This window comes from Gopherus flavomarginatus, chromosome 9 (assembly GCF_025201925.1).
Source record: "Gopherus flavomarginatus isolate rGopFla2 chromosome 9, rGopFla2.mat.asm, whole genome shotgun sequence".
Taxonomy (NCBI): Eukaryota; Metazoa; Chordata; order Testudines; family Testudinidae; genus Gopherus; species Gopherus flavomarginatus.
The window spans coordinates 7,243,304-7,264,447 of record NC_066625.1 but is presented as its reverse complement, the minus strand read 5'-3'; the positions used below and the strand labels follow the sequence as shown (position 1 = coordinate 7,264,447).

The window sequence follows — 21,144 nt, the reverse complement described above, 5'->3', positions numbered from 1 at the left end:
CAGGCCTGAGGCCATTGTGGATTTAGAGACAGGCCCCAGGAAGATCCCAGGGGCCAGAATTGTCAGTGCTCCTGGGTTTTTTGGGGTGAATCAGGCTGGTTCCCTGCATTTCCACAGCAGAAGGTCTCTGCCCAGCACTGCTACCATGACAGCAGGTCTGGCTCCAGGTTTTCTGCTACCTCAAGTGGCAAAAAAAAAATTTAAAAAAGCCATGGCAGCGCAATCGCACCGCTCCACTCTTCGGCGGCAATTCGGCGGCAGGGCCTTCACTCCGAGAGGGACTGAGGGACCCGCCACCAAATTACTGCCAAAGACCAGGACATGCCGCCCCGATAGCGGCTGGAATGCCGCCCCTTGGTATTGGCCGCCCCAAGCACCTGCTTCTTTAGCTGGTACCTGAAGCCGGCCCTGCGTGCCAGTCCAAGAGGGCTCATCGCTGCACGGGGTGGGTGCTGATACTCATTGGTTTATCTTGTACCCCCTTTCCTTCTATCCCCAGGGCAGTGTTGGCACCGGGGTGCAGATCTTGGCAGTGTCTCACACGGGGATTAAACTGCTGCGGCTGGTCAAGGGCACTAACATGCCAGGGGAGCAGCTACGGGTGCTGCGGGGCTACAGGTAAGGCCAGGGCAGCCGGCCCGCTAGGGCTGGGACTCCTGCAGCTCTCAGGAAGGGGATGCAAGCAGAGGAGCCAGCCCTGCGTGCACCTGTGGAGAAGGATTGGCATGTGGCTGCCAGCACCCTGCTGTGCTGGAGGGTCAGGCTGGGCACATGCTGCCTGGCACTGTCACTAGCACACCACGCCAGGCAATTCCAGCCTCCAGCCAAGGGCCTGGCGGTTCCTTGCCAATGAACAGCGGGTGCAGGGTTGAAGGAATTGCTTTAATGGATTCAGTTAGACAGAGCCACTTCCCTGTGCAAATCAGGCCTGTGAGCTCCCTTTGCAAAGCGCTGTGAGCAGTAACGCACACACAACCATACACACACACACACACAACCATACACACACCCCTGTATATACACACACAAACATATAAGCACGCCTGGATGCACAGAGAAACAAATGCATATAGACACACACATGCACCTCTGCACACACCTCTATACACACGAGCCCACAGACACCCGCCTATGTACACACCGACACATGCCTACCGACCCAGGGGGTCAGTGCCTGTGGCGCTTTGGGATCCCCAGGAGGAGAGGCTCCAAAGTGTGATTTATCCTTTGCTGTATACAGTCCTGGTGTGCGTCCACTGCTCACTCCCAGTGATGGAGTAAAGGACAGGCCCCAGGCCCCCCAGCTCTGCCCCTCACTCCCCATGGAGCCCAGCCCCACGAGCCAGGACTCCTGACTCCTAGTCCCCTCAGCTCCATCCAAGTCCGTGGCAAACAGCCAGGGTCCAGTGGCTGGAGAACATGGCGCATGGGAGGCATATGTGGCATCTTAGTTCTGCCCTTGGTCTGGCAGTAAGACTACTCTCCCCCTCGCTGCTGTGCCCAGCCCTCTGGCTTTCTCAGCTGTGCTCTCCTACCCTGGTTTTTAACCCCGTCCTTCCCCTCCGCAGCTACACCGATATCCTGTTCGTGACCATCCCCTCCAAGCACATGCTGGAGTTCAATCTGACCAACGAGAAGCTCATCCTCTTCTCCCCCAAAGCCCCCCAGGTTAAGGCCATGATCGACTATTTCATCACGGAGCTCAAGAAGGTGAGAGGCCGACCGTGGGAATGGAGCCAGAATGGCCTCTCTTGACATCTCCCGCACCCAGTCCATGGGGCAGGGTCTCCAGCATACACATGCTATGAGATACTGCCCTGTCCCTCACCCTGCTCACCTTTGCCTTAGAAAAGCTCAAGCTTTTATACTTCTGTCTTGGTGCCAATGAGAGCCCCCTGGTCTGGCTGCCGGAGTGAATCAGCCGGAGAGCTCTACACCTCCATACAGAGCCCCAGAACCGGTCCCCTGGCCACAGTTGTATATAAGTGTGTTCAGCTAGGGGTAGTGTTTGTGTGTGTGGCAGGGGGGTGTTGTACTCTGAGCAGGCTGTGTGTGTGTTTGATTGTGCAGTTATACTCTGAGCACAGGGTTTGTCTTTGTGTCATTGTATTCTGAATGTGAGCGGGCTGTTGGATGTATGAGTGTATTCTGTGTGTGTGTGTGCATGCACAACCTCCCGCAGCAGCACCAAACCCAGCCCCTCTCCCACGTGCCAGGACTCGCAGTACGTGGTTGCCGTGAAGAGCTACGTTACAGATGACAGGAGCCTGTTGAGCTTCCACAAGGGGGACATCATCCACTTGCAGCCGCTGGAGCAGCCTGAAAGAGGTGAGCAGCGCGGGACGCTCTTGGCGCTGCTGCACTCTCTGCTGGGAGCCACCTTTGGGGAGTCACGGGGCGGTTTGCAAAGGAGAGGAAAGGAGTGTCTTAGCAGGGGCCCCTTTCCCCTGCATGAGCACAATGAGCTGAATGGGACCACCCAGCCCTGTCCTTCTGGGCTTATAACCTCCTGGGCCACCCACCCCCTATAGCGCTGGGGCCCACAAAGGGAACGCTGCCAGCCACCTCCCCAGAGAGCAGAGTCCTGCCCGGATCCCTCCCCAGCCCTGGTCGCTCTTGGGCAGCCTGGGGGGATGGAGCTGGTTGGGTGGGTGCACTTAGTCCTGCCGCGGTGCCCTGAGGCTGTCCCCTCCCCACAGACCACTGGCATGGATGTGTGGTCCGCAAGAAGGTGACGTACCTGGAGGAGCTGAAGAGGGGCACCCAGGACTTTGGTGGGTGGCTCTGGAGTGTCATGTTGTGCTGTCCCTGCGTGAGCCCTGTCCCCCTGCGCCCATTCTCCTGCGGGACTCTCTTCTCTGGAGCCAGCTCGCCCCTCCCCTCTGACAAAGCGTGTGCTCTCCAGCCCCCCTCCCGGCAATGAATCCCGAGGACCCCACTGCAACCCACATGGCCAGACCCCATTCTGCTGCCCGGGGCTGGATCAAAGCACCAGGTCAGGGCATGTAGCCTGGCCTGCCTCTTTCTGTCACTGTAACACATTGACATAGTGTGTTGTATCGCCCCCTAGGGGCCAGTCCATATACAGGACAAGCGCCTACTATCACTACCAGCGAATGGAGTTCCTGCTTTAGCCTGAGCTGTAAAAGCCTGTGCTTGTGGTGCTGATGATCCATTTCCCATGCAGGGGCCTAAGGGCACAGGCTGCTGTCAGATTTCCAGCTGCTCCTCTAGTGGTGTCTGTGCCAGGGCTCTGGCAAGAGATTGGGGAAGCTGGACCCCTGCCGTGTCCACCAAAGAGAAACAGAGCTCCCCAGGAGAGATGAGCACATTCCAGGCCCCGAGAAACCCATTAGCACCAGCTCACCATGGGCATTAGCCTGAGCAGAGTGCGCTCACTCGGATGCTAATGGGGAACGGACAGGAATTGGCACAAGTGCATCTGGAGAGGATGTTGTTATGCCATCCTAGGGGCGGTTTTGTATGGGGCACGCAACTCCAGCGATTGGCACTCTAGGGGGTATGCTGAGTGCAGGGCATGGGGGTTATTTGTCCATGGGCCTCCAGACTCTGTGTGCGGAGAAGCCGTTGTAGAACTGGCTGGAGTCCTAACAGCCCCCTTGGCCATGCTCTCGATAACAGCCCATAACTGTAACCACATTGCTTCCCCTACTGTATCTGCCCACTCCTGTATCTGCTCTGTGCATGTAATCCTGGTCCCTAGCCCATCCAGTCTCTGGGGGGAAGCTCTAGCTAACCCCAGGAGAACAGCAGGTTGCTGCATGCAGGACGGGGTGGTATGTGCAGTGTGCATGGGCCCCAGACCCCTTGTTTAAGAGTGCTGTGCAAAAGGAAGCGTATATGGGTCTAAATACCAGCCATTCCCAGTCAACCGCTGCGGCTGGATTTTCAAAGGGGGCTGGCTGTGTTTATGGTGAGATATGGAGAATCAAATCTTGTGCTTCAGGACAGGTCTCTGCAGAGGTCAGGAAGGAACCTTCCTTTCCTTCCCTGAATGCAATCACAGCTCTGGCTATGTGATGTCTTTATGGGGAGTTTGCGCCTCCCTAGCAAGCCCCAGGCATTGGCCACTGCTGCAGGCAGATGCTGGATTTGAGAGACAACATGTCTGATCTAGGGCAGCAGGGTATGGGGTGCTGGTTTGAATGGACAGGTCTAAAATGCTAGAGAAGGGAGGCAAGAAACGGGGCTGGATAGACCAATAACCGGGCCTGGTGTGACAGGGCGGGGCATATGGGGCTGGATGGACCGAGAACCGGGTGTGGTGCGGTAGGGAGGTGCATACAGGGCTGGATGAACTGATAACCAGGTGTGGCGCAGCAGGCAGGAGCATATGGGACTGGATGGACCGATAACCAGGCGTGGTGCGGTAGGGAGGTGCATACAGGGCTGGATGGACCGATAACCAGGCGTGGTGGGGTAGAGAAGGGCGTACAGGGCTGGATGGAATGATAGCCAGGTCTGGTGCGGTAGGAAGGTGCATACAGGGCTGGATGGACCGATAACCGGGCATGGGGCAGCAGGCAGAAGCATATGGGGCTGGATGGACTGATAACCGGGTATGGTGCAGTAGGGAAGGGCGTACGGGGCTAGATGGACTGATAACCAGGCTCAGTGCTGCAGGGAGGGCGTACGGGACTAGATGAACTGATAAGTGGGTGTGGCACAGCAGGCAGGAGCATATGGGGCTGGATGGACCGATAACTGGGCGTGGTGGGGTAGAGAAGGGCGTACAGGGCTGGATGGACCGATAACTGGGCGTGGTGGGGTAGAGAAGGGCGTACAGGGCTGGATGGACCGATAACTGGGCGTGGTGGGGTAGAGAAGGGCGTACAGGGCTGGATGGACCGATAACCGGGTGTGGTGCGGTAGGGAGGTGCATACAGGGCTGGATGGACCGATAACCGGGCGTGGCGCAGCAGGCAGGAGCATATGGGGCTGGATGGACCGATAACCAGGTGTGGTGCGGCAGGGAGGGCGTACGGGGCTGGATGAACTGATAACTGAGCATGCCACAGTAGGCAGGAGTGTACGGGGCTGGATGGACCGATAACTGGGCATGGCGCAGCAGGCAGGAGCGTATGGGATTGGATGGACCGATAACCGGGCCCGGCGCGACAGGGCGGGGTGTATAAGCCTGGCTGGAGTGTGTGTCTGAGCACTAGGCTGTTAACAACATGTCCCGGTGCAGGGTGGAAATTCGGTGCCATCCACGGGAGGTCGGGGCGCTTCCCTGCCGAGTACGTCCAGCCCGTGGCAGCCCCAGATTTTATCCACCTGCCAGCAGACAGGAAAGAGGAACCCAAGAACAAGCAGGGCAAGGTGGCGGCCTCGGCGGCCATGGCAGTGGCCGTGGCCTCCACGGCCGTGGCTCAGGAGCTGGACAGGAAGATCGAGGTGAGGGACTGTCCCCAAGTAACCCTTGCAGTGCTGGAAACTGGGAGCTCTCAGAGGGCTGGGGTGGGTGGGGAGTTGGTTGGGGTGGGTGGCGGGGAGGGCTTGATCCTCGGGGCTGGTTAAGCAGCTGGGTAGGAGGCTAACTGGGGAGGGAGACATTGCAGCTGGCACAGGGTGGGGCACTGATCAGTGGGCACCAGGAGGATGCAGCTGCAGTGTCTGTAGGTCCTCTGAGGGTTAATGGTTCTAGGACCCATGGAGTCGTACGCTGGCAGCACAGGTGCGCATTGCATCCCCTGCAGCCCATGGTCCCCCTCTCCCCAGGTGTACCCCATGGGCAGCGACTGTGCGGAGAGCGTGGAGGAGTATGGCTGCGAGCTTCCTGGGGACGGTGCCCTGCAGGGCAGGCAGTTCCCCATGCAGGAGTTTGCTATGAAGTATTTCCGGGCGGCACAGAGGATGAAGACGTGAGTGCTGGCCAAGGGGAGGGAGTGACCTTTAACCTTCCAGCCTCCTGTGACCCTGTGTGCAATGAGTTTGGTGGGGTTCAGCCCAGTTCCCAGTGGGACAGTAGCCACGTCACAGAAAGCACCATCCTCCGTGGCGCTACCTGACCCCTGGTTGGCACCCTGGGGCTGACTGCCCCGCTGCGGACCCAGGCTCAGTGCCCAGCCCAAGGGCTGCCTGCGGAGGCAGCATACAGAGAAGGAAGGGCCTGGTATTTCTTGAGAGCGACCTCTCTAGCTGATTATGGAACTGCACTGACGGGCTTTCCGGTCAGTCCAGCTGCATGCCTGGCCCTCGTCCTACTGCTCACCTGGCACTGTTCCCAGCGCAGCCTCCTGCCTGCGCTTGCATCGTCATTGGCCTGTGTGGGAGCTGCAGCCATCAATGCTAGCACTTGTGTGTCAGCTGGGGTGGTTCTGCTCATCAGACTCTCATATGGGAGCCCGCGGTTTGTGGCGGGAGCCAGAACTTCAGGCAGGGGCAGCTCTAGACAGTTTGCCCCCCAAGCACGGAGGGTCCGCCGAAGCTGCGGGACCAGCCTGCGGGAGATCCATCGAAGCCGCGGGACTAGCGGACTCTCCGCAGGCAAGCTGCCGAAGGCACCCTGCCTGCCGCCCTTGCGGCGACCGGCAGAGCTCCCCCCGTGGCGTGCCGCCCCAGGCACACGCTTGGAGCGCTGGTGCCTGGAGCCGCCCCTGACTTCAGGCACAGATTTTGCAATTGCAGCAGCAGAAGGGAGGCTGTTCTTGGGCCCACAGCTCCTATCCATGGGGGAGGCAGATGTGCTGACCCCCGAGGGATCCCCCATCCCAGCCCCCAGCAGCTCGTGCCCAGAGAGGGACCTGTCATTCTCTGTCTGCGATTTATTCCAGGGATTCCTGTAAGCAGAAACCCCGGAAAGGGAAGGACTCACCAGGCGTAGCGGAGATGCTGAAATTCACCAAGGTAACGGGGAGCCCTAGCTCGCTGCGCATGCTCTTTGTTGGGGAGCGGAGCAGGGCAGCCCCCTAGCCTCACCACCTGCCGATTTCAGGCTGTTGCCTGCCCCCTTTGCATTAGGGCAGCCCCTGCTGGAAAAGGCACCGGACCTGCTGGCCCTCTTACCGCCTCCACATGGAGCCAACCCAGAGGGAGGCCAGATTAGCTCCGGGCCCTGCTAAAGTGCTAGAGAGTCTCTCCCCTCCGGGCTGTTGGTTCGAATCCACTGGTGGGAGCAGAAAGCTGTTTGATGACCTCTGTGAAATGAACACGTTGACTCCATTTGGCTGCTAGGAGATGCAAGTCCATTGCAATCATTTGCAATCAGCCGAGCTGAGACAGGTCAGAGGCTGAGCAGGCCACGGAGACAGGAGACGGTAGATGGTCCCTATAGGTGGGAAGGTCAGGCTGAACCTGATCTGTGGCTCAGTGGAGGAGCTTGGTCTCCAGCGGTGTCTGATACGGTCAGGATCCATTTCCACAGGCAGGTGCAGTGTGGGTTTGCTGGGAATGCCTGTGTAGTGTGGGATAGACACTCAGAGGACGCCTGCCGGCTGTGGATGCAAACCAGATCTCAGGCTGTTTCCTGGCTGTGTTAATGGCTCTGCCTGAGCTGCTGGTCCCTGCAGGGTATCTGTAGTAATGCACCATTTGCACTCCATTCAGACACCTGTAAACTCAGCTCATGGGCTGGCATGAGACCAGGGGACGTACCATAGCGCCCTGTGCCTCTCTCGGGCTAGGCTCTTCGCTCCGTGTCCTTCTGGTGGGGCCCCCGCCTGACGTGGAACTGTGCACCCTCCTCCTGCCCCTCCCCCATGCCAGGGGCTCTGTGCACCCTCATTCTTCCTGTGCCCCCATTTTCCTGTCCCCCACCCCATCTCCTCCCTGCCAGGGGCTCTGTGTGTCCTCCCTTCCTCCCAACCCTTCTTTCCACCTGGGAGGCCAGTCGTTCAGTGCCACTCTGTGGTACTCTCGGGTGGCTGGGCAGAGAGAATTGGGGTATTGCTATGTGTGGATAGGTGCCGTCAGCCCATTGGTTGATCTCCAGTTGCAGTGAGGGGTGGAGGCTGTGGCTCTGCTAAACCGATGGCAGGGGCTCGGCGCCTGCGGGCTCACTGAGCGTAGGGCTTGGCAAGCTCAGCTGCAAAGCCCACCAGCGTTCCCCACTGGTAACTAACGCAAGCTCTGCTTCTGCTCTCCCCGGCCAGTGCCCACTCCAGGAGTCGCTGATCAAATTCACCGACAGCTGCCTGAACAGAGCCGCAGCCGAGGCCTTCCAAGGTGCATGGGAGGTGCTGCGTCTCCCTGGGGTGCTCGGGGGAACGGGCGCTGGGCCACCACAGTGGGAGGGGCCCTGGTACTTGTCTTGGGCCAGTTCATTTCCCCTGGTCTGTCCCCTTGTGTTGTTTAACCCCACAGAGGCAGGGTTCGTTCCTGCCTTTGATCTCTGGTGTCGGCCGCTCAGGGGCGTCTGAGAGCAACATGCTCAGCAGGGGGCAGCCTGCTTGTGCCATTGCCTGGTTCGTGGGATGCCCTAAAGCCTTGGGTTTGTTATTGAGAGTCCAGCTGAAAACTCAACCCCCGTGAACCTGCCCGCCCCTGCCCCCCACGTGGGATGCCGCAGCCTGCCCTCTGCCCCCCTCCACCCCACACGGGGCACTGTGGTCTGCCTTCTGCCCCCCTCCACCCCACATAGGGCACTGCGGCCTGCCCTCCACCTCCCTACGCCCCATGTGGGGCAGGGGCAGTGAAGCTCAAAGACCTCACCCCATGGTGGGGCACTGGAATCTCTGCTGCCCCTACTCAGGAGTGGGCTCAGGCCAGCCTGTGGGCCCAGATCTGGCAGTTTCCGTGGGGCTGGCAACCAGTGAGTCAGTGAGAAACTAGGAATCCGGGAGCCAATGCTTCAGGAGGCGCCTGGGACTGGGGCCGGGGAGGGAGAGCCCATGGGAGCCGGGGAAGGAGAGCCCACGGGGGCCGGGGAGGGAGAGCCCACTGGAAGAGAGCCAGGAGGTTTGATGGCTCTGGATTTCATTTGACCATCCTCCTCCCGCACTGGTGTGGGGGTGCTGTGAACTCCTCAGCCCCTCCCCCCATCTGGGGCACTGTGACCTGCTCTCCTGCGGGTCACAGGACCGACCCAGCGGGTCCAGAGCCAGGAAAGCCACCCCCTTGCTCGGGGCGAGGGGAGGTGGAGCCTGTCATCGTGCATTGGTTTGTCATCCCCAGCCGTGATGAAGTTCATGGGCGACTGGCCTCTCAAGGGGCAGACGGAGCTGGACGTCGTCTGTGCTGTGCTCAAGGTACTTCCCTCCCTGGGGAGCAGAGCAGGAGCCCCGGGGGGCTCTCTGGGTTAGTGGGGTGGCCCTGCCCCGCAGCCCCAGGGCTGGTGGTGGGTAGCAAGGGCAGCGCTCAGCTCGTGGGCCTGCCTGCAGCTCCCAGCCCAAACCCCTGCCCCGCAGTCTGCAGCTAAGCAGGGAGGAGGCTGAAGGTGGGAGCAGACGGCTGCATATTGGCCAGCGAGGGAACAAGCCACATGGCCCTGGAGAGGCCCCAGGAGCAGCCTGCAAACTGCACCCCTCCGACACAGCAGTAGGGGGGCGGGATGGCGGCCGGCATGATGGGGGAGTGGGGAACAGCTGGAGGGGCAGGGGGCTCCCCAGCACCAGGGCAGTGACCCCCACCTGTGCCTTTCTGTCTCCAGCTGTGCACTGACCAGGAGGTCATGAGGGATGAAGTGTATTGCCAGATCGTCAAGCAGACCACAGACAACACCAGCCCCAAGATGTGAGCAAGTCCCTCCCCTTCCCATGGTGTGGGGCCCCGGTTGGCCTTCTAGTGCGGCAGCCCGACCCCGTTCTCCCCTCGCTGGCCTGGGCTATGTGGCCTCCTCAGTGCAGGGTCTGGGGAGAGAATCCCAGGGAGCCTCCTGCGCCCCCAGTCTGGTTGGGACTGGCTGATAGCGTCACTGCGGCACGATGGGCCTGGATGGGTCAATATGGCTCCTGCCATCCTAGCCACCCCGGCAGCTGGAAGAGCCTTTCTTGGCCACTGGAGGTCCCTTCCACCCTGCCACCCCCCTCCACGTTACAGCACCACTCCGGGCCTCTGCTCTCTCCTCTTCCCCTCGGCTCTCTCCTCCTCCTTCGTGTCTTCTTTTTACTCCTCCAATTCCTCTTCCTCGCCTTCTCCTGCTCTCCCCACATACCAGAGCTGATTGGGCAGGGTCCCACCCGCCTGCCTGGAGGCCTGGCATGGAAGGGGGTAGGGGGTGCGGGTTCCAGGTCTGCCCCAAAGACTTTCTGGGGCCGAAGCTGTGCTGAGCAGCCTGGGCCTCTCCCTCTCTGAGACCTCTTCCCCCCACCCCGCCCCGTGGCTTGAACAGGGACAGCTGTCAGAAGGGATGGCGGCTGCTCTATATCCTGACCGCCTACTACAAGTGCTCCGAGGTCCTGAAGCCCTACCTGCTGTGGCACCTCCAGGAGACCTGCAGGAGCCCTGGGGCGCAGTTCCAAGGTAGGACGCTCGATCTGCAAAGCCGGGAACCCCGACCTGGACTGGCATGGGGGCCTATTCTCATCAGATCTTACCTTTATTTTATCATCTCCCATCCTCTCTTCCTTATTAGGACATTTATAGATCCTCTCCTAAGGGAGGTCCGAACCACGTGCTCTTCTGCACCTGTTGACTTTCCCCCAGCCCTAGTTTAAAAACTGCTCTATGACCGTTTTAATTTTAAGCACCAGCAATCAGGTTCCATTTTGGTTTAGATGGAGCCCATTCTTCCTGTATAGGCTCCCCCTTTCCCAAAAGTTTCCTAAGTTCCTAATAAATCTAAACCCCTCCTCCCTACACCATCATCTCATCCATGCATTGAGACCTTGCAATTCTGCCTGGCTAACTGGCCCAGCCCATGGAACTGGAAGCATTTCAGAGAATGCTACCGTGGAGGTCCTGGACTTCAATCTCTTATGTGACAGCCTAAATTTGGCCTCCAGAACCTCTCTCCTTTCCTTCCCTATGTCATTGGTACCTACATCAAGGTACCTCCCTCCGTGGGGAGCAGAGCAGGACCCCCGGGGGGGCGCTCTGGGTCAGCAGGGGGGCCTCCCCCACAGCCCCAGGGCTGGTGGTGGATAGCGAGGGCAGTGCTCAGCCCGTGGGCCTGCCTGCAGCTCTCAGCCCCTGAGCCCCTACCCTGCAGTCTCCGGCTAAGCTGAGAGGAGGCTGAAGGTGAAGGTCAGGTATCATCACTCCCCTTTACAGACAGGGAAGGTGAGGTACAGACCAGGGGAGCAATTCGCCCATGGTCACACCGGGATTTCCGGACTCCATTAGATCGCCCTGCCCCACGCCCTGGACTGTGCCTCTCCACCTCCCTGGTTGTGCTCGTGTGTGTTTGATACCACGGACCTGCTCCTGGAAGCCATCAGGCCACCTCTTGTGTGCCAAGGCTCAGTGTAAACCCTGCACCCAACCCCTCTGTCTGCTGGACGTCACGAGCTCAGCTGCTGTCCCAGCCAGGATGACACTGCCTGGAAATATGCTCCGTCACCACCACATCAGTTTCCATAGCAGCGAACATGCTTCAAAGGAGCAGGGCAGGCACTTATTGCACACGGGAACCAGGCACCTGCCAAATGGAAAGAGAAGCGGAAGCAGGACAAAGCCAATAGAACCCCAGGGAGGGACAGGGCGCGTCAGGAATGTTCGCTGAGCCCTTTCCTCTGAATAGCAGAGACGAGGGGCGGGGGCAGAGGGCTAGAGGGACCCTCCCGGCTCAGCCCCGTACAAGGGGCATGGCTTAAGCCCAAACCTGAGGGCTAGGAACTCTGGAATTCCAGACCCAGCTCTGACATCAAACTCCCCATAGACCTTGGGCAAGGCACATTCCCTCCCTGTGCCTCAGTTTCCCCCTTGGCGAGAGGGGGGGAATCTCAGGCTGGCTTCTCTTATTGAGTCACTTGGATCATAGTGGCCTGCACAGCACAGCAGGTGCTGCCCCAGTCCTATTGCTGCATTGGGAATGAGTCTGAATGCTGGTTTGCTGTCAGTGGCGGACACAAAGCTGCATCTGCCCTCTGCACTTGGCATTCTAGGTCAGACAAAACCTGACATGCCACAGGGCCAGATAGCTAACGCCAAACCACTGGGCCATGGTGCTGTGGACACTTGTCTTCTACAACTGAGCCTCACTCACCTGTTTTTCCTGTGGTGGCCCCCCAAGCAGCTCTCAGATGGCACTGGCTTTCAGTCACTGCTGGTAGCAGTCTAGCCGGCAAAGGCTCAGTTTCCCAGTCTTGTCCCTGGCTCTGGTCTGGCCCATCTCTTTGGAATCCCACTCTCCCCCCGTTCCACACTAGTATCTCACATGCAGAGGTGCGCCCTGGCCATGTGGCCGAGAAGCCTTGCTGAAGAGCAAGTGAAGGCTGTTCCCTGTGACTGGCAGGGTCTAGGAATCGTGGCGTTTGTCCAGCCCAGAGGAGCAGGGCTGTGAGGATGGGGAATTAGCAGCATTTACACACAGTCTCAGAAATCCTGGCAGCTCCCTTTTTGGAAACAGCGCCAGGCGGGCTTGCCCAGGCCTGTCCTAGAGCCATTAATAAATGGCAGTGCGGCCCATCTGTGAAGCCTTTATCAGCCAGCCCCTGATTCCTGAGCCCAGCCACCACTTATTTCCTCATTAAACACTCCACAAGTACTCTTGTTCTTTTAGCTGTTTAAATGGATCTCGGGGAGGAGAATTGTCTGCAGTGATAGATTGCCCCAGCCTGGCTCCCGGCCAGACCTGCTTCAGCTGCCCTTAATGGGACCTCCTCCCACAGGCTCTGCATCCAGGAGCGGCTGGGAGGGCAGGGCCCACTGGTGCCAGGGCGAGGACTGAGACCGATCTGGTGATGCTCACACCCTGAGCCGAACCTGATCTATGGAGCAGTGCAGGCAGCGCTGCAGGACTAGCTGGCTGCGTGGCCTGTAGGGCAGGGACTGTCTTGTCATTATACGTGTGTGTACAGCTCCTTGCACAATGGGGCCCAATCCCTAATTGGGGCCACTAGATGCTACTGCAGTACAATGGTAGTCAGAGCACCGGAGCCTCTGCTATGCCTGAGGCAACATGCCAGGCAAATAAGGGAGGGGAAAGGGGAAAATGTGGGGACAGGAAATGAAATAAACTGGGCTGTCAAGCGATTAAAAAAATTAATCGCATGATTAATCGCACTGTTAAAATGAATACAATACCATTTATTTAAATATTTTTGGATGCTTTCTACATTTTCAAATATATTGATTTCAATTACAACACAGAATAGAAAGTGTGCAGTGCTCACTGTATTTATTTTCACATAGAAGTATTTGTGCCAACAGACTACAACACAAAATACAATATATTGAAAAATGTAGAAAAACTGCAATTAACTGCAGTTAATTTTTTTTAGATAATGGCGTGAGTTAACTGTTGTCACGGAGTCACCGGGCGATGCTCTGGAACTGCTCCCCACCAAGCCAGTCAGGACTTTGGGGAGCCTCCTCTCCCTTGGAGCAGACTTGTTCAGGGCAAGAAGCTCACACAGCTTCACCTCCTGGGTCTCTCCTTGGAGCATTCAGCATCCTCTGCCCCTCCGTGCGCTTCCCACAGCGAGTCCACCCCAGCGGGGTCCTGAGGAAGCCACCGGGTTCTGCACCCCCACTTTGCAGTCAGACGTGACTCTCAGCCAGCCAGTAAAACAGAGGTTTATTCGATGACAGGAACAGGGTCTAAAACAGAGCTTGTAGATACAGCGAACCGGACCCCTCGGCTGGGTCCATTCTGGGGGGCAGTGAGCCAGACCCCCAGGTCTGCCCTCCACCCTTGACCCCAGCCAGCTCCAGACTAACAACCCCTCCCAGCCACTCCTCTCTCCTCAGCCCCTTTCCCGGGCCAGGAGGTCACCTGATCCCTTTGTCTCCAACACCTTCAGCTGGCACCTTTGCAGAGGAGGGGCCCAGGCCATCAGTTGCTAGGAGACAGAGTGTCAGGCATTTAGGTGCACTGGCCCTTTGCTCTGCCAGATACTTAAGAACTGCCATGGGGACACTGAGGCACCAACACAGTATTCAGAGAAAACATTAAGAACTTTCTCAGTTCGTCACATCTCTCCCCCCTTTGAGACCGAACTGAGCGAGGTCACTCCAGCCAGTGACCTGGGGAAGTTCGAACCCACCAAGGTTCCCATGGATGCCCCAGCATCTCTCCCATTCCTTGGTGTGAGTTACACCAGGACAGTCCAGTCTCACGCCCTCCCTTAGGTCGGGTGTGCTTGATGGCACTTGCAGGCCGCATGTGGGAAGGTTTATGCGGTTTGAACCCTTTTGCTACCCCAATACCTCTGGGGTCCAAACTGGGACGGGGTCTTCTCCCAGCACTTAAGAGCCCCCATCTTGGCCTTGGCCAGCTCTGGGCTTGGGCAGCCGCTTCCCACTTTGTGGCCCAGACGCAACACCTCTGCCGTCCCCCCTTACACTTTCCAGCTTTTAAGGTCAGTCCCACCTCCTTGAGGCAGCCCAACCCCCTCTTCACCTGGGACACCTGTTCCTCCCAGGTCTGGCTAAAGATGCACATGTTATCAGTGTCTGCCAGGGCCAAGTTCTCCATCGCCCTCTGCTTGTCTAGAATCTCCCCAGGCCTAGGCATGGGGTCGGCATTGGACACTGTGATGGCTTTAAGCTTCTGATAGCCCCCATAAAACCAGATCATCCTGTCTCCCTTGGGGATCAGCCCCACGGGTGAGGCCCATGGGCTGTAAAACGGCTGGATCCCATCTAAAGCCAGCATGTTCCTGACCTCTCTCTCCAGGATCTGGGCTGCTTTCCCAGTGACTCTGAATGGGGAACACCTGATGGGGAGATTGTCTCCCACCTCAGCGAAGAGATCCCCCCGGGGGTCTTCCCCCTTCTTCATCCAATCCTCCCTCTTCAGGTCCAGGGGTCCCCTCACTCTCCTCCCATCCAGCAGCTCGAACGGGAAGAACCCTGTGGATTCCTGGGGCACCACCAGCTGCCTCCCAATTCCCCCCAGTTCTACTTCCCCTTGGGGAGCCCATTTCCGGTACAGGAATCCCTCCTCCTGCAGGACTCTGTCCCTGCAGCCTTCCCCAAGGGGGTTTGCAGCGCTGTGGCCAGCAAGTTCCTGCAGCTTCTCCAAGGAGGGATCCCTCTGCAGCTCGGTCTGGGATTCAGCGGCTGGGGCAGGGAGTGGGACCTGCTCCCTCTCGCTGGCTGGGCCTGGGGTCGCAGCCCCCCTGAGCCCTGTCCCTGGTAGCTCCCTCCCTGCTGTGTAATCACTTCCCAGCAGCGCGTCTGGACCAGGCAAACCTGTTTGGCAGCTGACCTGCCCTGCCCGGGTGTCCCCCCACTCAGATGGGATCTCAGCTCCCCCCGTGCTCAGCGCTGCCCTTGCTGTCCCAGTGGGGGCGGGCAGCGAGCTCTCTGCTCTGGTCACAGCATCAGAGCCAGCGTGAGCCCCCTCTCCGGTGTGCAGGGGGGCAGGGAGCATCTCTCCCTCCCACTCAGCCCCAGGGGGCTGGTTACAGGTAGGCAGGTATCCTGAGCCCTGCAGCCCCTCCCCCCTGCCAGCCAGGTCATTTGCATTTTCACTGACCATTTCCATCCTAGCCAATTGGTTCCCTGGATTTGAATTCAAACCCTCGGCCGTTACAGGAGCGGGGCCTGGATCCTGTCCCATGGGGAGACAGTTACCCCCCAACAGGGCCTCCCAGCCGATATCCTGGAGAACCAACCCCTCCTGGGTCTGCACAGGGATCTGGGCCATAGGCAGGGCGAGGGGCTTCACCCCAGGGAACTTCACCCAGGTCCCACAGTCCCTCAGCGTCTGGGGCTGCACCACCACAGTTCTCTCTGTCCCAGGGTCTCGCCCCCGCAGGTGTGGTTCCCCACTAACCCCTGGGTAGCCCCCTGTGTCTCTCTGATCCACCATCACCAGTCCACGCTGCTGCTGCTTCTCCTGCAGCTTTTCCTCGGGCTCTTGCTCTCTCTCACGGTCCTCTTGCTCTCTCGGGCTCTGCTCCCATCCCATCCATCTCCAATCTCCTGATGGGGAACCCAATCGTGAAGACCCTTGTCTGATTGGGGACCAGATTCTCGGGAATGCCTGGCTGCTGCTCCAGCTGCTCCCAGATTCTCTTGTAGCCCCATCGGGGTCAGGAATCTGCTCCTCAGAGTGGTCCTCCTCCTCCTCCAACTGCACGATTAACTGTGCCTTGGTGAACGTCCCCATGCGTAACCCTCTCTTTGTGCACAGGATCACAATGTCCTTCTTAAGGAGATGGTGATTGGCCATCACTTCACCGTTCCCAAGTGGCTCTGGACTCACAGGCCTGTGTGCTCTTGGCTCTCCCATGGTTTCCAGGAAGAACCCCTGGTGTGCCAGCCCTTCTTGTGATCACCACCTCTTTGCCAGGGTCGAGCTGCAGACTCCTCCGCCCCTGGGACTGCTCCTGCAATCCCCCGGGGAACCCTGCTACTGCAAAAATCCTTCTCTCTCCCAGGGTCGAGCGGCAAGCTCCTCCGCCCCTGAGACTGCTCGCTGCCGTCCTCAGGGGGACCCCGTTACTCCAACAGTCCTTCTCGCTGGTCACACACTCCCAGAGGTTAACTGCCCCCTGAAACCGTCCCTCTCTGAGCCTTCAGCGCGCCTGGTCCTCATTATCCCTCCTTTGTTTTACTGCTCCCCAGTCACTTACTGCAAGCAGCGCCATTCACGGGGTGCAGTACATCCCACCTCTGCCACCAGTTGTCACGGAGTCACCGGGCGATGCTCTGGAACTGCTCCCCACCAAGCCAGTCAGGACTTTGGGGAGCCTCCTCTCCCTTGGAGCAGACTTGTTCAGGGCAAGAAGCTCACACGGCTTCACCTCCTGGGTCTCTCCTTGGAGCATTCAGCATCCTCTGCCCCTCCGTGCGCTTCCCACAGCGAGTCCACCCCAGCGGGGTCCTGAGGAAGCCACCGGGTTCTGCACCCCCACTTTGCAGTCAGACGTGACTCTCAGCCAGCCAGTAAAACAGAGGTTTATTCGATGACAGGAACAGGGTCTAAAACAGAGCTTGTAGATACTGCGAACCGGACCCCTCGGCTGGGTCCATTCTGGGGGGCAGTGAGCCAGACCCCCAGGTCTGCCCTCCACCCTTGACCCCAGCCAGCTCCAGACTAACAACCCCTCCCAGCCCCTCCTCTCTCCTCAGCCCCTTTCCCGGGCCAGGAGGTCACCTGATCCCTTTGTCTCCAACACCTTCAGCTGGCACCTTTGCAGAGGAGGGGCCCAGGCCATCAGTTGCTAGGAGACAGAGTGTCAGGCATTTAGGTGCACTGGCCCTTTGCTCTGCCAGATACTTAAGAACTGCCATGGGGACACTGAGGCACCAACACAGTATTCAGAGAAAACATTAAGAACTTTCCCAGTTCGTCACAACTGTGATTAATCGACAGCCCTAGAAATAAACGTAACCTTCGATTACAGATAGGTGCTATGATACCCCCCCCAACACCTCACGATTTTGGGGTTGTTCCCCCTCTGAACCAGACCTGAATTTCACTGTTAACCAGTGTCTTTGTAGTGACCCAAAGCTACGCTCTGGGTCTGGCCTGCTTCCCCTCGTTTGGGGAGCTGGAGGCCTGGAACCCCGCGCTGAGCCTGGGGCCCGGCTCTGCTTTGACGGGGTTCTGGTGTCCGTACATTTAAGGTATTGCCAAGGCCTGCGAGCAGAACCTCAGGAAGACCTTCCAGTTTGGTGGCCGGCGCGAATTTCCCAGCAGCCTGGAGCTCAAAGCCATGGTGGTGAGTCCGGCGCTCGCACAGGAGCCCTGCTATGGTGTCAGCATGCACCAGGTGGGCACAGGGGGAGAAGGCTCTCTGAGGGGCTAGACTGGGTCACAAACAGCTCGCCATGGGGATGGCATGGGACTGTACCCCTTGAGCTCCCTGGGCTTACAAAGGCCGAGTTCCTCCAGGGGGCTCCACTTTCCGGGCTCCCCTGCATGGCCTACGCTGTTTGTCTGTGCCTTGCTTCCAGCTGGGAAGGCTAGAATGGGGCTGAGCAGGCGGCTACACCTGTGGGTGGCTGCAGCCAGGGCGTGTAACCCCTGTGATGCCAATGATAGGGCTGCGGGGAGGAGAGCAGAGGCCTTTCCGTGGTGGCAAGGGCTGAAATGGACAGGAACTTGCAAGGATGGGGATGGTCTCGGCCTGCTTGCCCTCTCCCATTGACTGCAGCCAGAGCTCTGGGTAGCTCAGCACTTCTGCAGATCAGGCCACGGTTTTACCAAGGGGCTGGTGACTCAAGAGGCCTGCGGGGAGCCTGTTTGTCAGGCAGTGCTGGGCACCTGCCCTCTGGAAATGGGGCCCGGGAACCTGGGAACAGAGGGCCCTAGGCTCACGAGTCACTTTTGCAAATTGGGGACTTGGCGAGTGCATCGTGAAGACGGCTTCCCGCCTCCCTGAAATGCCCCTGGTGGCTAACCGAGGTGTGTGAGCCCCACCTACCAGCGCAGGGCAGGAAACAGAGGGGTGCTGCAGCCAGACAGAAAGCGCACGGGGATTCTGCTAGGCAGAATAGGATCCTCCACAGGAAATCTCCCTGCACCAATGTGGGAGAACCTAGCCTGGGGTCTTTAGCCTGGCCTCTGGAGCTGATGGATGGCTTAACGGTTCGGAAACCTTCCTGCTTCTCTGTGCTTTACCCCCCAACCAAGGCTGGCCGGAGCGCAAAACGTCAGCTGTTTCTCCTGCCGGGAGGGATCGAGAGGCACCTGAAGATCAAAACGTGCTCGGTAGGTCAGCACAGGGGCACGGCACTGCCCAGATCTCCCCGCTCCCGCTCAGGATGCTCCCTCAGTGCAGTGATGGAGCCGAGCGCGGGAGCGGAGAGAGCCCCAACCAGGAGCTGAGCTCAGCCCCTCCCCAACAGCGGCATTAGGGAGAGCTCCCCAAAGTCGCTGATTTCCCTTGGGGGGCTACGGTGGGAAGGCAATGCTTCCAGGCAGCGTCTCTCCCTGGCGCAGTGCATGGTGGAATCCTGCCAGGTGGCTGCAGCGCTGGCCAGCTGTTCCTCCAGCTCAGCAGTTGGGCGGGGATAGGACATGTCAGGGCTATCGGTTTCACCTACAGCTGGGCCCAGGCTCCAAAGGTCAGCGCCGGGGCTTGCAGGGTCCATAGGCTCAGGGGGCGGAAGGGGATAATGGCAGGGGAGTGGGGCTGATGTTTAAGGTTTGCCCAGAGTGGAGTGTTTTCTCGGAGCCCCAGTTAACCCGACGCAGCTGGCACCTGGCTGCCCATCAAAGGTATGTTCAGGTTCTTGCATACCTCAGGCAGAGCCGGCTGCTCTCACCTGAGAGGGGGGAAAGATCCCATGAGGTCGCTGGCCCAGCCCTAGGACGGAGCAGCAAAGCACCCAAACTTCTGGCCATGTCTCTGAACCCATCGCAGATTCCCCTGCTGCTCCTCCTCATGGCCTGCTCCTGCATGCTTAGCCCACCCTGGGCACCGGGGCGCTCAGCACCTTGCGGGATCAGGCCATCCAGGGCTTTGCCAGACAGCCAGGAAGGGGTGTTCTTCCAGGAAGTCCCACCAGCCGTGCTGGGCAGAGACCATGGTGGTGGGGGCACAATGCCAGCGCTAAAGCCTCCTTCCCAGCCTTTGAGGGGCTCAGCCGGGTGGTTTTCCCCTCTCTCTAGGTTGCACTGGACGTGATCGAGGAGATGTGCTATGAAATGGGGTTGCATCGGCCCGAGGCCTTTGACGAATATGTCATCTTTGCCGTTACCAACGGAGGTGAGGCTTGGGGGCAGGCAGGGGGTGGCTCTCCCCATTTTCTCCTCTGAAGTGGTCCCATCCCACCCCTTGAGTCCTGCCCAGTGACCTGCCTCTGCCGTTGGGCATTCCCATATTGCATGCCCACCGACAGGCAGCCTGAGCTGACCGGAGTCTGCTTCCCCAGGCCCGCAGGTGGCATCAGAGCAGGTGATGGCACTCAGGTCCCAAATGCATTGTGGGGGGACTTCCTGGCTGACCTGATTTCCGTGGCCCGCCTCCAGAGACTAGCTGTGGGCAGCAGCCTCCTGGTTCTGAGCCCTGGCGTCCCCCCTCCTTCGAGGAGTAACGGCACAGGCCATTGTTCGGATCAAGACACTGCCCCATTAAGAGAAGAGAAATGAAACCCTTGTACGGAATGAAAACATAGGAGAGGGAATACTCGCCCTGTTGAGTATTATTGCCTAGAAATCCCAGTTAAGCCATTGTGCTAGGTGCTGGGCGAGCATCTAGGCACAGACAGAGGTTACAGTGTAAACAGGCAGAGGGTGGGAGGGGAAACTGAGGCACAGAGCAAACAAGTGACTTGATCACTGTCCTGCAGCAGGTCAGCTGGGAATATAACCCAGGCCTCCTGATTCCCAGTGCAGCGCTCTGCCCACTAGCCCACATTGCCTCCTGATATAACTTGTGTGAAAAGACAAGCGTAAGAGACTTTCGCACCAGGCTAAACACCAGTCAGCTCCTGGGTGTTGGCTGAACAATGCTGTCTCTTGCCTAATGAACTGGCTGTTGCTGCTGTTCACTGCCAAGTTAAATGGCTGCCCTAGGAGATGGCTCAGGAGGCACTGACTGGATTGGGATGTTTTTATCTTGACGCTGTCCGGTTAAGCCCTTTGTGTGTCCAGAGGCTAAGCCCTGTGTGATGTGCATTCCCAGCTGAGGTAAAATACTGCACTGAGAGCCCACCACCTCCCTGAAGAACGGGCAAAGTGACCCAGACGGCCATTTCTGTGCCAGTGTAGCTTATTCCTAACGGCCAGTGGCTGCCCGACAGCGGGAGTGCGAGGCAATCACCAGTCGATCCAGCGCCCGGTGATGCTCCCTGGCACAAGCGAGGCCTGCCGCGTGGTCCTAGAACATCTCTTTCTGGGCATCTTCTGGCAGCGCCAGGCCTCTCCAGATGGCATTGGTGCTGAGCTGCTGGGCTTGGAGACACAGAGAGGATGGAAAGCCACAGGCAGTGACGGGAGGAGGAAAGTGCTGTCCTTTCTCAGCGGAGCTCAGGGCGGGTGAATGGTGCCAGGGTCACAGCCCTGGCGTTTCTAGGCACAGGACGGGTACAGTGCAGGCAGCAGCCGTGCAGGTTTCCACCTCACCCTGTCCCAGTGGAGTATCCCATCCCTGGGGCTGGCTGGGGGCTTGTGCTGCCTTT

The 21,144-nt window shown here is 58.9% G+C and overlaps 2 protein-coding genes across 3 annotated transcripts in view; one reads left to right on the top strand and one right to left on the bottom strand.

Moving 5' to 3' along the window:
* Window positions 1–21,144, bottom strand: part of FLII (FLII actin remodeling protein) — a 255,848-nt gene that overhangs the window by 65,056 nt on the left and 169,648 nt on the right. The gene's annotated exons all lie outside the window — the stretch shown is intronic.
* Window positions 1–21,144, top strand: part of MYO15A (myosin XVA) — an 81,216-nt gene that overhangs the window by 46,436 nt on the left and 13,636 nt on the right. Inside the window, 13 exon segments of the mRNA XM_050967845.1 lie at window positions 500–618; window positions 1,569–1,710; window positions 2,217–2,328; window positions 5,213–5,418; window positions 5,743–5,885; window positions 6,798–6,870; window positions 8,115–8,187; window positions 9,136–9,209; window positions 9,611–9,693; window positions 10,292–10,422; window positions 17,644–17,738; window positions 18,653–18,730; window positions 19,634–19,730. Coding sequence (XP_050823802.1) covers window positions 500–618; window positions 1,569–1,710; window positions 2,217–2,328; window positions 5,213–5,418; window positions 5,743–5,885; window positions 6,798–6,870; window positions 8,115–8,187; window positions 9,136–9,209; window positions 9,611–9,693; window positions 10,292–10,422; window positions 17,644–17,738; window positions 18,653–18,730; window positions 19,634–19,730 — 1,426 coding nt within the window.